We start from the raw sequence: 14,621 nt of genomic DNA on the forward strand, positions 1-14,621 counted from the left end.
CTTCTCTGATACAAACTCTCTCGTGCTCTTACGTTTATGTGTTTCAACAAAAGCATCCTTGTAAGGCACAATGCCTCCTTTTTCTGCTTCTTGCAAGGTTAAAGGATAAAGAAATCAATTAAAAAGTGTGCAGAAATACTTATAAATTAGACAATATATATGGATGAGTTACCATTTTCTTGTGGTGGCTCTCAAAAGTCCTAGATCCACCTGTGTGTAGATGGACATCTTCGCTCGGGTTTGTACAACTTTTGCTGAGCGATTTCAAAATTCATTGCTCACCCACTTGTTGCATATTTCCTCCCAACAATCTCTTCTGATAGTAGAAGAGCCATGGCCCTTCCACTGCAGTGGATCATTTATCCCACCAGCTGCTTTTATTGTTGCAGTCTTCATATTGTGTAGCATGTCGACAAATCGATTGACAGTCACCTTCTGCCACACTACCCTCATATACTTCTCCTCGTTCGCAGTCGTGAAGCGATGCGAAACTTACAAATACTTTCAGAAAGTTAACACACATGACTATAACAAAAAATTAAATATGAAACACATTAGTTATGATAAACGATTGCATACCATGAATAGGGACAATAATATGTCCAACACATCCTTCAGGTACTCTTTTCATTGAGCGACCGGTCCTAGAAGATATTGAAGTAGTGACTTCCTAATTTCTCGTGGCTCAAACCTCGTGCTGCATATGAATTGATACACATTAACAATCGACTGTCGATATACACTATTTATAAGATAAGTATTAGATAAGTGACAATGAAATACTTACGGTCAACTATTAATATATACTATTTGAATAAGTCATCGTGTGTTAGACTCAGAAGACACTGCATCCGGCATTGTCTCGTGATGTGTATGAGTAGCTGATATAGGTAGGTCATGTGTAGGCGAAACATCACCTACAGAACAATAAGTTAGAAATTCACACAATGCACATTTAAACTAATCAAGTATATAATTATTTAAATGATATACCTATCGAAGCATTATGTGAAGATGAAGGTTGAGACTGGCTATCACTGAGCTGAGATCCTATAAAGACGATTAACAAGTAACAATTTTTATATCAACATATAAGCAAAACATAATGAATGCTTATATTTAAATATAACATAAATACATCTACCTAATGTTGTCCCACGACCTCCACTTGGTCCTCGACCACTGGGTGCTCGACCACTGTTACCTCCACAAACCATATTCTAACAAATAAAAATATTATTTGGATCAGTTACATGATATGTAATTCCATGAATACATAATTAAATCGAAAATAATTCCATGCAAGCATGAATACAATCACATTAAACATGACAATACATTCAAATCATTCATATCACATCAATGTCAAACATGTACCTGCAGCAAACACACTCAAATATCCTGCTAACTACTACCATGACTAGCATGGTCTCTGAACTACAAAAATAAGAGCATATGAGAAAGTGATGGGTATGTATTACAAGATGTATTTCACTAGCTCGAGTATGCTTTCTCATCTATTGTTTGACTTTCATATTCTTCTTCTTCTTCCTCCTCTTCTCTGAATTAGTGAGATGAGAAAGTTCTCTTCGCAACTCCAGATCAAATCGTCTGCACTTAACAAATAATTATATTACCAAACCATGTACGTAGAGAACTTAGTGTAACATATTATGTATACTTACTCGATGTAGGGGTCGATCTCTGAGCAATTAAAAAGGATATAGACGGGAGGGTTTGGGTTCGATTTAAGGGAAATTAAAGAGAGAGAATATCGCGGCTTAGATGAGCTTATATCGAAAAACAACGATGGATTAGCAACGAAAACATTTTGTCTCAAATTCCATCGCTAAGTAGGGACTTCCTTAGCGACGAAAAACTTATGTCGCTAATCCGTCGCTACGTTGCGACGGAGTTTGACATGAAACTTTTATGTTGCTAATCCGTCGCTAATTAGCGACGAAGTATGAGACAAAATGTTTCTATCGCTAAATCCACAACAAAATTCAATTTTAGCGATGACTACTTTTCTCTCGCTAAGCCATCACAACTTTGCGACGAAAATAATTCGTTGTCAATTTTCATCGCTAATTAATGTTTTTCTTATAGTGTTTTAAATAAATGTTAATTATTTATAAACACTATAATATGAAAACTGAAAATACAAGAACTATCCAGTGAACTGAGATTTTTTGTTTTTTTCTCTTAAATACAACCATAGATATGTGATCTAGATCAGTTCTTGAATCATCCTCAATATTTTTTTAAAACTTCAAAATCAACTGTTCATAATCCTCATAAATATTCAAGCATTCAAAAATCATATTTTTCATCCAAAATATACTATCCAAAAGTTGATTCCTAGCGAATTTACCATGCTGATCACATCTACATAGTTTTAAAATGCCCATGTTTGTAGTTCTCATGTTCCAATGACTCTCGAGATTTGATGGCAATGAATTAGTTTACGAATTAAGGGAGATTCATAGAGGCCCGTATAAAGATATGCTAACTCATCGATACAAAATAGAAGGATTGAAAATGAGACAAGCGTCAACTAGTATACGAGGATTATCTTAATCCGTACCCTAATCTTTATTAATCAAATATTTAAGTAAGGCTAATATCTTCAACTTGAAAAATTAGGCCTAACATTTTCTGAATCATGTAGAACTTTGTCATGATCTGGATCTTATATAAAAGGCTGCATTTATGTGCAGTTTACAAACACCCAAGCTATTGGGGTCTAAAGTATCCCCATTTTTTGCCTTGTATTTTTCTCTATTTTTGAGAAGTGGTGCTGAAAGGTAGGGGTACACATCACTACATCAGGCAGGCCAGGCCCAACAACTCATTTCCTGGCCTGGTCCCCAGCTCGACTGGAGCATGTTGGACCCTGTGTATTTTACACATGAGCTTGTCCCATTTTGGGTCCTATACTTGATTCAGCCAGGCCCGATGCAAGTTTGCATTTTTGCATATATTATAGAGCAAAACCAATGACATTTCAATTCTGAACCTCCATTTTGAGAGGCATCTAATCTATGCAGTTGTACCATGCTATATTTTATAGCATACATTGCTCTTAAAGTATATTTATATTGATCTACACAAGCTCGCATGAATCCAACAGAACTCCTTTATTCATAGGAGACGCATTTAAGTTAAAAGAGCTGCTTGTAACTAGGGTTGCTAGCCACATGAACCACACATGAACGAGTTCATCATGAGTCTAACCAACTGTTCAGTTTGTTCCAAATCATATAAAAATATATATGAAAACCGGACCCAACTCGACCGGACCCGACCCGAACCATGGTAGTTACCTATATGGTTAGCGGTAGGGGTGTCAACTGGCCTGGTTTAACCGGACCCAACCTGAACCAAACCCTATAGGATCCGAGTGTGGTGATAAATAAGAAGACCCGATTAAGACCCGGGCTCGAAAGTCCAATTAGTACATGGACCCATGTATAGTTTGTGAAATTTTATACCAGACTCGGACCCGACCCAAATTTTGATTAAGACCCGCAATTTTTCAATGTAAAAATGATAAAAAAATATGGTTTTATTGGGTATGATCTGGGTTTAGTTCATGTAGTTCTTATCGGGTCCGGGTCCGGGTCCGGGTAGGTTTTTTTTTATAGTGAATACGATTAAACCTGGATTCGTTCTCGATACCATACCCGAAAATCTGGTTCCACCTGGGTCAAAACCAAACCCAACCCAACCCAACCTGTTGACCCGATTCTCGATTAAAGTTTCTCCTTATCATAAAAACAATAATCCAAAAAAAAAGTAAAGAGCAAAGACTATATTAAAAAAAAATGAGAGTCCAAAACTATCCGTGGGGGGCGCCACTACCTGCCAAAGGAGCGTGGTCACCATCGGTTGGTCCATATGAAACGCGTGTCCCACACTTTTGGTGCTGCAATATAAAAACAGAAACCCCCCTTCATTTCTTAACTTCTCTCACCCATGCTTTTATAGTCTTTGCACTGCACCTCCAAAATCCGCAACACAGTGTGTGATTTGGAACGTTCTCATATTCAACCAAACTTTATTCCTGTGGGAAGAAAAAACCAAAAAAAAAAAAAAATCACCGATTCACACACGACAAATCAGAAAATGATTTTGTACAACATAATAATAAAGGTGAAGGTTTCTCACATGGGCCTGCTTTTTACCCAAAATTTCAAAACCGAGGGAATTTTTTCTGATATTTTTGACACAGAGATGTGTTTTGTAAAAAGTGATGGCTAAGAGAGAGAGAGAGAACGTCTTATAATTCGGCTTCAAGAATGAGCTAATTTTCATGAGTGACGACTATTATATTATTCAGAGTTCAGAAAGGGAGAATTTGTAGAGAGGAGCGAAGAATGAGGTGAAAAACTGATTAGGTAAATCGACAGACAGTTTATATTCAGTTTTAGTTCACAAGACCAGTTCTAAAGAAATGGACAAAATTGGATTGGGAGAAGATCGAAATTAAAGACTCGATGCGATCTGAACCTAAGATCAGACAAAATTGGATTGGTTAGTTTTTAAAAAGTATTTTTTAGTATGATATTGCTTTTTTTCTCTTTTTGACGACGAGAAAGCTTACATTGTGACAGATATCACAAGATTTTATGAAAAATCTCTCCAGAAATTACCTAAAAGTTTTAAGCTTTATTTCTCACAATATTTTCAAAATATCATGAGTTTTTTTATAGAAACATAAATATCACATTTTAAACATGACACATACGTTTTTATCATCTATTTATCGTTAAAAAACCATTTATTTTATTTTTAAATACTTTTTACTTGTATTTATTTATAAAAAAATTGAAAGGCCCAAAAAAAATTTGGTCCGAAGGGCGCTGCCCCCCGAGCCCCCCGTCAAGGGCCGCCCCTCTTCTGTAAGGGTCAAAACTCTGAATCAAGATCTACAACTCATTTAGTTGAATGATGCTACCCACGTTGGGATGAACTCCCAAACCCTCCTCCTGTAAGGGTAAAAACTCTGAATCAGGCTCCACAACAATCAATGTGCAGGTCAGTCGGTGCTTGATGGAGCAATGTAGGATCTTCTGTTGGATGTGCACAGAAGCAGAAATAGAAAGGAGAGAGAGAGTGAATCAGGCTTAAGTACCCTCTCCTCCATTGGTGCAAAAACTCTGAATCAGGCTCCACAACAAATCAAGTTGAACGATGCTATCCACGTTGGGAAGAGCTCCCAAACCCTCCTCCTATAAGGGCAAAAACTCTAAATCAAGCTCCACAACTCATCAAGTTGAATGATGCTACCCACGCTGGGAGGTGCCCTCAGACCCCCCTTCTGTAAGGGTAAAAACTCTGAATCAGACTCCATAACTCTTTAAGTTGAATGGTGCTACACACGCTGAGAGGAGACCTCAAACCCCCCTTTCTATAAAGGTAAAAACTCTAAATCAGACTCCACAACTCTTCAAGTTGAATGATGCTACCCACGCTGGAAGGAGTCCCCAGACCCCTCTCCTGTAAGGGTAAAAACTCTGAATCAGGATCTATAACTCTTCAAGTTGAATGATGCTACCCACGCTGGGATGAACCCCCAAACCCTCCTCTTGTAAGGATAAAAACTCTGAATCAGGCTCCACAACAATCAATGTGCAGGTCAGTCGGTGCTTGATGGAGCAATGTAGGATCTTCTGCTGGATGTGCAATAGAAGGGAGAGAGAGTGTGAGATGGTTGATGTTCATGGCCTCCTCCAGGGGAGATTTCTTTCTCGGATAATCCTACAGTGCAGAGACTGAGTCTTAAATAATCATCTTCGGAGCACTTAAGTCTTTACAATCAATCATTTTTAAGAATCATCTTTTTTTTTTGCACCAATGGAGGAGAGGGTACTTAAGTCTTTGCAATAACATCAAACTCCAACGCTAATTAATGCTGACAAACATGGGGATACGAGATGCACATGCTTACATACGTGGTGCTCTTTGGGACCCCGAACATGAGATGTAGCTAACTGCCCTGTTCGGGAGGGGGGGAACATATAACCTGCTTCGGTATTCTTCGTATGAAGGAATCCAATTGGCGGCAATTATCTCGATGGTGATCGAAATACTCATTTTTTTACCTCATGGCCAATAAAAATATGCAGCGAAAGCATATCCGTTGGCTGCAAAAGGAAGATGGAAACAGTGTGTCAGATTGAGAATCTATCTTCATAGAAGCATCGGAGTTCTTTTCCAAGCTTTTCACAGGGGCTAATGTTATTCTCAACAGTTTTGGGGGTCCCACAGAGTCGTGTTAGCCCTGAGGAAAATGCTAATCTTCCTTGTCCTGTAACTGATGCCGAAATCTCCAAAGCCTGTTTGACATATATGGGGACAGTGCTCCTGACCAGAATGGTTTCCCAGATAGCTTCTTCACATCTTTCTGATCCATTGTGGCTCAGGGCCGTCAAAGATTTTTTTTTGTCAAGGGTAAAATCCTGTCCAGCATTAACATCACGCACATTATCCTTATTCTGAAAGAGGAGGGCGTGCACTCCCTTCCAAAATTTCTACCGATTATTAGTTTGTATAATTTTGTATATAGAATAATTATCAAGATAATGATCAATCGCATGCCTCTCATCCTTCAATGCATCGTTTATCAGTACCTGAGAGCTTTTTTTAAGGGATAAAATATTCAAGAAAGTATTCTGGTTGACGTCATAGCTCATAGCAGATCACCATTCAATATTTTTTAAAACGGATCTTGTGAAAGCCTACGATCGAGTGGATTGTCCCTTTTTTAAAGATACTTTAAGAAGGTTTGGGTTTGCGGGTTCAGCTTATTTATAATAAATATTGCACTGCAATTCTATCTGGTACCCAAAATTCGAGGGGGTCTCATGGATGGAGAAGTTGAATTCACAGCCTTTCAAGTATTCGAGAGGGGATTCAATGGAAATTGGGAAACGGCTAGTTAACGTCTTTTTGGCTAGACCCCTGACTATCGCCACACCCCTTAGTATGCCGATTTCCAGGTCCTTCATTAAGTTCCTTAAACCTTTGAGTGTGGCTGACGTCCTTCCCCAGGAACAAGGCACACATCTACCACAGAAGGTGAAGGGCAATTGGGATCAGCACCTATGCCATTTTTTTTTTAAAGGTAGCCGCCCCCATGTAGCAGAGGGATTCGATCCTGGGCCTTCAGCTTGACAGGGATTTTTCAGCACCTATGATTATTTGACAGGTGCGCTGTTGGCTTCGTTGAGAAGGAATTTAATACTCTCGCGCTCGAAGCATAGCGACTTTGGTCACCACAAGAAGCCGATATACAATGGTGTAACAAGAACATACTGGGTTCCTCCTATGTGATCTCTGTACAGTTATATTTCTGCATTTTTCTAATAAACAGGTAGGGATCCGCCTAACCCCAGCTTTCTATATCGAAAAAAAAGAAAAGGTTTTGCTTATTTTTTACAAATTTCAGCAGTGGTGCACGAGGCGTAGTGTGAGCTTCATCGATATTGCCCTTGATCCTACATATGATAGACCCCGTCATATGCCATATGACATGTTCCATCATCCGCTTTTGATATCGTACACTACAAAAAAAAATTTATTTTCTGTTTGGTTATAAGAGAAACTTTTCAAAAGAGAAAACCTCTCTCAAAACCGACGGCCGGAATCAATGTATTGAACTATGTGCATAACAGACACTGGGGAAAGTTTCTCAATTAAAAAGCTCATCGTTTTAGACATGTTTTTATTAGCTCTTTTTTAATATTAGAGACTTTTTCCTAAGTAAATTTTATTCATGCAAAATTAAATGGCTTTCTTCTTCTTCTTCCATCAAACAGGGACTTACGAATTTGAAGAAAAAAAAAAAATCAAATAAACTTGTACATGTCATGAACATGCAAGATAAAAGGGCTCCAACTAACGAGGTGCATGCACGCAATGACACAAGTACCAAGCACGAGTACCATTAAGCGTGGAAGATGAAGGGACCATCGATCATTAATCTTTGGGAACGGATCCCGAGCTAGATTCTCAACACGTGTCCTCTCCACCCTTCAGGTGGTGACTAAAAACAGGAGAGTAACTTGGTTGGTGTGCCCATGGTTTTATCAGGGGGGACTGCACACAACCCAGATGATGGCCCAATCCATTTGCACCATACAGATAAAAGGTTGGCGTGCCCATGGTCTTTCTTTCTCTTCAACTCCAACAGATTGAAAGCAGTGCACAAATTAATCAATTTTGAAACCACTTTCCCATGGAGAAAGGTGCAACCGTCCATGTGCCAAAAATTACTGAACAACCAGTGGTTTAATTATTATGAAAACTGGAGGACCTCTAAGCTTGTTTAGAACCAATTACCAAACTATCCACAGTGTGTACTTATTTAGAAACCACTGAAGATGAAACTGAATAATAAGGCTACCATTGGAGCCAAAAGTCTTGTGAAAAATTAAAGGAAAAAAAGGGTTTTGAACACTTTTGATGGGTCGACCATGTTCCCCCACTTTGAGATGTGGGGCTCATTGGACTTGGTTGAATCCATAATGTATTTGGTGGACCAAACCCTTTTTTTTTTTTATCGTTGTGATGCCTTTGTTACTACTGATTGACAGTGGTTAGCCACGTAAAAACTTGTTCTTAATGTAGGTAAGGGTAGTTTAGTCATCTGAAGCTTGTGGGTTAAAAGATTTTTTTTTAAAGACAAGCTGGGGTTAGGCGGACCCTACCAGAACAACAGCCGCCCAGGGGGGATTCGATCCTGAGCCTTCAGCTTGACACAGGACCCCGCTTACCACATGGGATATACCACCTCGGGGGTAGTGAATTAAAAGATTCCTGGGATTCTAGTTTAAGTTTTCGCAAGAAAATGGGCCACCAACCAAAGGAAACAACTGACTAGGGGCGGACCCTGGGTTCCACCAAAACTATGGGATACCACCAACTGAAAACCTCAGGTTGTGTACAGTCTCCCGTTAGAGCACTATAAATAAGCACCTTGAGGTCCTCCTGCAAACACCAACACCACCCTTACATGTTGCAACCTCTTAATCACTTTCTCCTCTACCTATATCATCTTTCCATACCATTAGCCCCTATCTCTCTGTCTGCCTCTCTTTCTCTCTCTCTAGGAATATATATAATGGATTTTGAGTCCTCTGCTAGATCAAGCACTCAAAATGTAGTTTCTTCTCCACTAGAGATGCAAGGATTGGGTTCTTCTATGGCTAAACGTTGCGCACATGGTATACATACATTTTTGCCCTCACTTCAACGTTTTCCTTTGGTCACACGAAATGTGACTCTTGTTTTCAACTTAGAGGGCATTTTTTTTTATGTAGCGACGCAGCATGATACAGCGCCACTGCCGCTGCTGAAAGCCACCCATGGGTGGCTGTCAGTGGCGCCGCTGCCGCATATAACGTATAACGTGAACACTTCAACTTATCCTAGCATTTTATTGCTCAAAAAATGGTATTTTACATAGTTTACTCACAAGTGACATAGTGGGAAGTCTCTTCTAAATTATTACAATTTCTGAAAAAAGTGTGGTTGCTAGGAGACCTTGATTTAGATATATACTTAGTGAGCTGGATAAATAAAGTTTAAAATTTTGAAGAGAGAATAATAAAAAAAAGTTTAGAAGCTCACTTTATCCGTCTTTCAATTGTTTTGTATCCTTTTACTGGTTTAGTGAAGGTTGGTTTTTCTTTGTTTGGCCAGAGGGAGTCGTTGCTGGAACCAAGGCTGCTGTTTTGGCAAGCATTGCTACTGCAATACCTACTGTAAGCGCCTCTCTCTCTCTCTACTACTACGATTTGTTACTATTGTTGACTCCTACTTTTAAAATTGTACTTTAATTTAAAAAACTGCGAAGAATATTAATTTATTTCTGTTGTTTGTGTGCAGTTGGCTAGCGTGAGAATGTTACCATGGGCAAAATACAACCTCAACCCTACAGCACAGGCCCTCATCATTTCAACTGGTAAATCTCCTATAACTATCAAGTTTCTCAAGTCAGTGCCATTTTTTCTTTTTGTTATCTCAAAACCATGTGAAACATGACCAAGTTCATGAACTTCAATGATCACATGTTGGGGGGTTAATTAAACTTGGTCCTTGCTTTATGAATGTGATGCTTAAGTCTAGCAAAAGTTTGGCCCATCATATGCCATGAATGTTATTTATGTTATTTTAGTCATTATTATTTTTTGCTGATGCTGAAAAATGGGGAACATTATTGTTTTCAGTGGCTGGTGCTGCCTACTTCATTGTTGCAGACAAGACTGTGTTGGCATCTGCAAGGAGGAACTCCTTCAAAAATATCAAAGCATGAAGGAAAATGGCCCTTGTTATGGGGACTTTTTGTATTTATCAAATGCCCTATCCATGCAACCATCTATGTGGACCTTTCAGCCTAGGGTTTATTTTCTACTTGTTCTCTTCTTGTAATTAACTTTCATGACAGGGGCGTAGCTAGGATTCATGTGAGGGGGGGGCAAACAGGGGTGTAGGAAAAAAAAATTTATTTGTGCGATAGTCGGGGGTTCGGGCGCAGCGCCCCCGAAATTTTTTTTTTGAGATAAAATAAAAAATGGCTACAATTATTAATAAAAATTTATTTCATATGGACAAATCAAACAATTTGCTGCAGTCAGGGCTGGGCTAGGACTGGGCTTTAAAAAAAAAACAAAAAAAAATTAACTGTTTCAGGAGGCAGGACTGGGCTACAGCCCAGTCCTGCCCCCCCCTAGCTACGCCCTTGTTTCATGACATAACGTTATAAATGTAGCAGTTGGTTTCTTCTTAATCAACCCTCAGTTGGCCTTCTGTTTTTTTTTTCCATGTCTTTTTCTCCCAAGGTGCTAAGGTCTAATGGCAGGCCAGTACAGCCTCACCTTGCATGTGTATACTGTGGGCCCCTTTTATCGAATTCTGAAAGAGATGTATGGGGTTTTTAAGAGAGATGGATGGTGAAATTTGAAAAAATGTTCCTAGCTTTTAAATTAATGGAGATCCTCACACATCACAATTCACCCTCTTATTTTTCCACTTTTTTGCCCAAATTCAACAGATGCTTTTGGATATAAATAATGAGGATATATAAAGAGGAAAATCTTGTTGAAGGAAGACGAGGAGAAGAATTTAATTTTCAAGCTAAGTTTGGATAAAATGTAATTTTTTTTATATTATGGATTAGACTTCAACACCTAATTAACCTTTTATAGAGAAGATATGCTTGTAACCACAGACATTAATTGTGATTAATGTAAACAAACAAAAAAGTCCAAAAACACGCCTACCTTTTTGGCAAAAATTACGGAAGCACCTACCTTTTTAGGATTGTAAAAAAATTCACCTAATTTTTTTCTTGGTTAATCAATAAAAACTGCAGTCATCTAGCTTCAAAATTATTGTTATATCCATTCTTATTTTACTCATTTTTATCGTGAAAAACATTGTGTTGTTGATTTTTAAAGTTATGACTGTTTGTACATATAACAATCACATGATTCAGAAAACAGTTCCTACCGACTAAACAATGTACATATCTGTAGGGTTTGATTTACAATACCTTCAACATAGTATTAAAATATTAACACAATATCAAACTATCTTGTGAGTTCCCTAGATAGTATGGTACTACCAGTATTACCTAATATTTAAGGTTGGTACAGGCTGAGGCCTAAGTAGATCCTACATAAAAGCTTATACTTATATCCAGCTCATCTATTTTAGGTGAATCTCAGCCTAATCCAACTTGAGCTATGGAGCAGTCCTAATAAACTTTGGTTGGGTTAGGGATGTGAACGGGTTAGAACTTCCGGGACCAGTGGTTCCATACCATGTCCAATTTTCAGCAGCTGGCAACTGGTTCGGATTTGATAGGACTTTTCTTAGGCAGATCCAGATCCTGATCCATATATAGATAGCATAATCCAGACCCAATCTTTTTTTTTTAAAATTTTAGCTACCTTAATCAAAACTCATGTCGGGCCCAAGTCCAGTTTGAAATTTCTCAAACCAGACCAGGTCCATATACTAGCCGGTTGAAGTGAGTCTGACCTGTCATTCATTAAAACTGGATCCAGATAATATCAATTCTGGTCAATTGCCAGAATCGGGTCATACTCAACCTATTGACAGCTCTAAGGTTGGGTCAATGAATCAGATCCGATATCAGGTCTGGTTTTTTGGCATGCTCTACCCATAGTGGTCCAAATAAGGTGAACACTTGTTTTTGGACTAGGGGTGTCAATGGGTCGGGTTTGGTTTGGACCCAGGTGGAACCAAACCTAGATCAAATTTTTGGGTACAATGGTTTGGATTTTGTTTTTACAAATATTTCATGCAAATACATTTTCAAAACATGTTGAGAGTCTTTTTAGAGGCCACCGTAGAGTAAGACCTTTTCTTTTATTTTTCTAAATATCATAATCATTTATGCTTTATTCTCAGAAAATCAAATATGTGCATGTCATCATTTACTAATCTTCACTCAGATGCTTTCTGCACAAGTTTTCTCAATATTTGCTTCCAAGCAGTGAACCTTTTTCTTTTGCGCACTTTTCTTTTTCTTGATTTTCAAAATTCACACTTTTTCTTTTCTTTGTTGAGCACTATATCAAATTTTCAGTTTTTGTGACCCATGTAACGAGTTTTGGGCCAGTGACTCCCATGCCAGATGACCTTAGGGCACTAGATACGAAGTATTCCTCAGACATAATTGACCGTGTTACTAGACCTTCAATTTTCACAGTTTATGTATAGTCTACTTCTCTATCATGTGCAATGTTAATATTTATTAGGCTCTCTATAAAGTTCATGTAACGGGCTTTCGGGCTAGTAACTCCCAAACCAGATGGCTTTAGAGCATCAGGTGTAAACACCATGCAAGATCTACTCACTTGAACAAAATAGGTCACAGATATCAACTTAGGCAAAGAAGCGATTTCTTTCGTTATCCTTTTCGATATGAAAATCAAATACTTCAACTTGTGTCTGAGCCTAGCTGCTAGAGAATACAAAGACATCAAACAACTAAACGTATGCTCTTTTCACTTTTTGAGCTCATAAATGCAAATTATTTGTTTGCTTAATTTTTTAAAAATAAACTATACATATTCATACTTGTGACTCAAAATAAACTCTAACATGCATCTATCATGATTTCTTAAAAATCCACATAAATAACCAGATTTTTCTAGATTAATGTCAGAAAAAAAAATCGTGGGGCTTAAAAAAATTCTAAAAATATTAGATTTTGCAAAGCATTCATATAAGATCAAACTCATTCTTTAAAAGCCCAATTTTTATAAATTATCATTAAAGTGCAAGTATAAAGACAGAAAAAGTTTGGGTGTACAAACTACACCCTTCCCCATGCTTGAATGACACTGTCCTCACTGGTAATTTCCTATACTTGCATGAAACTGAGTGAATGCATATGAGAACAAAAATGATTGAGAGAAAAAGAGTAGAAGTCGCTGATTTATACTTCAAAACCTTACCTGATGTGGCATGTGAATGGCTCTGTAGAGGTTCCACCTGTCTAACAGTTTGCAACTCATAAAAATTGCAAAAATAAAATAAAATGCATACATAATCTATCATTCAAGCTTATGAAAGAAGAAAACTTAAAAACAGAAAAACTTCTAAGACTATTAATAGTACATCACAAATATGGGCTGCCTCTCATAAAGCGCTAAGTTTTACGTCTTCAGCCAGACGGATCTCTGCTGACCCTTCATCGTTCTTGAGATCAATGGACGTGAAGTCATGCTCAATCAGGGGTTCTAAGGAAAATAGTATCATCTGTGACACTGCGCACTATGTTTCCTCCAACTCTACCCTTAAAGATCCTACGATGACTCTGAAACTCGGGTTGAAGGAGCTTATTCTCCACGTGGAAACTATTCTCAAAGGATGGAGAGTCATAAACTGAGCGACTAGTATGACACACATCCAACGGTGGATCTAATTGCTTCCTTGTGATGTTTGTCAAGTAGAAACAATTGTCATGTCACTCTTTTGGCAACATCAAAGATATATAACTGTAACAACTTGTTGTCAAAAGAAACTTCAATCTCCTCAGTATGACAATCAATCTGAGATTGGGCAATGGCCAAGAATGGTCTGCCCAAAATAATGAGGATCTGGTGAGTGACATAAGTGCTCTCCATATCTAGAACAAGAAAATTAACAGGGAAGTAGAAGTCCTCGACCTTGACTAACACATCTTCCAATATTCCTCAGGGATTCTTGGTAGACCTGTCAGCCAACTGCAAGACAATAGTCGTAGGCTTTAAATCCTCAATCGCAAATGTGTCATAAAGGGAACCCAACAATATGTTCATGCTTGTTCCAAGATCGAGCAATGCATGCTTGATAGTCATGTTCCCTATAACACACAAGATGATCGATGCCTCAAGATCCTTGAGCTTGGGTGAGGCTTGGTGTCGAAACACGAAGTTGACCTGCTCAGTCAAGAAGATCATCTTGGGCAACGATCTCGATTTTCTCTTCTGCGTGCAAAGTTCTTTGAGGAACTTTGCATAGGCAGGCACTTGCTGGATGGTGTCAAGCTGGGGAATGTTTATATGAACCTGCTTGAACATGTCAAGCATCTCGTGCAT

General features: G+C 38.3%; 2 protein-coding genes across 2 annotated transcripts; one reads left to right on the plus strand and one right to left on the minus strand.

The window, feature by feature from the left end:
* The first annotated feature begins 9,111 nt into the window (after nt 1-9,111).
* Nucleotides 9,112-10,424, plus strand: LOC149815099 (early nodulin-93-like). Its single transcript, XM_089990208.1, has 4 exons — nt 9,112-9,230; nt 9,709-9,770; nt 9,895-9,970; nt 10,236-10,424. The coding sequence occupies exons 1-4, from the start codon at nt 9,128-9,130 to the stop codon at nt 10,319-10,321; spliced, it is 327 nt and encodes a 108-aa protein (XP_089846334.1). The 5' UTR covers nt 9,112-9,127; the 3' UTR covers nt 10,322-10,424.
* Nucleotides 10,425-14,237: 3,813 nt separating this feature from the next.
* On the minus strand, nt 14,238-14,621 carry LOC149815100 (uncharacterized). The gene has a single exon (XM_089990479.1). It carries the CDS (start codon nt 14,619-14,621, stop codon nt 14,238-14,240), a length of 384 nt encoding a protein of 127 aa, XP_089846605.1.

This window comes from Nuphar pumila, chromosome 15 (genome assembly GCF_984573655.1).
Source record: "Nuphar pumila chromosome 15, dmNupPumi1.hap1.1, whole genome shotgun sequence".
Lineage (NCBI taxonomy): Eukaryota > Viridiplantae > Streptophyta > Magnoliopsida > Nymphaeales > Nymphaeaceae > Nuphar > Nuphar pumila.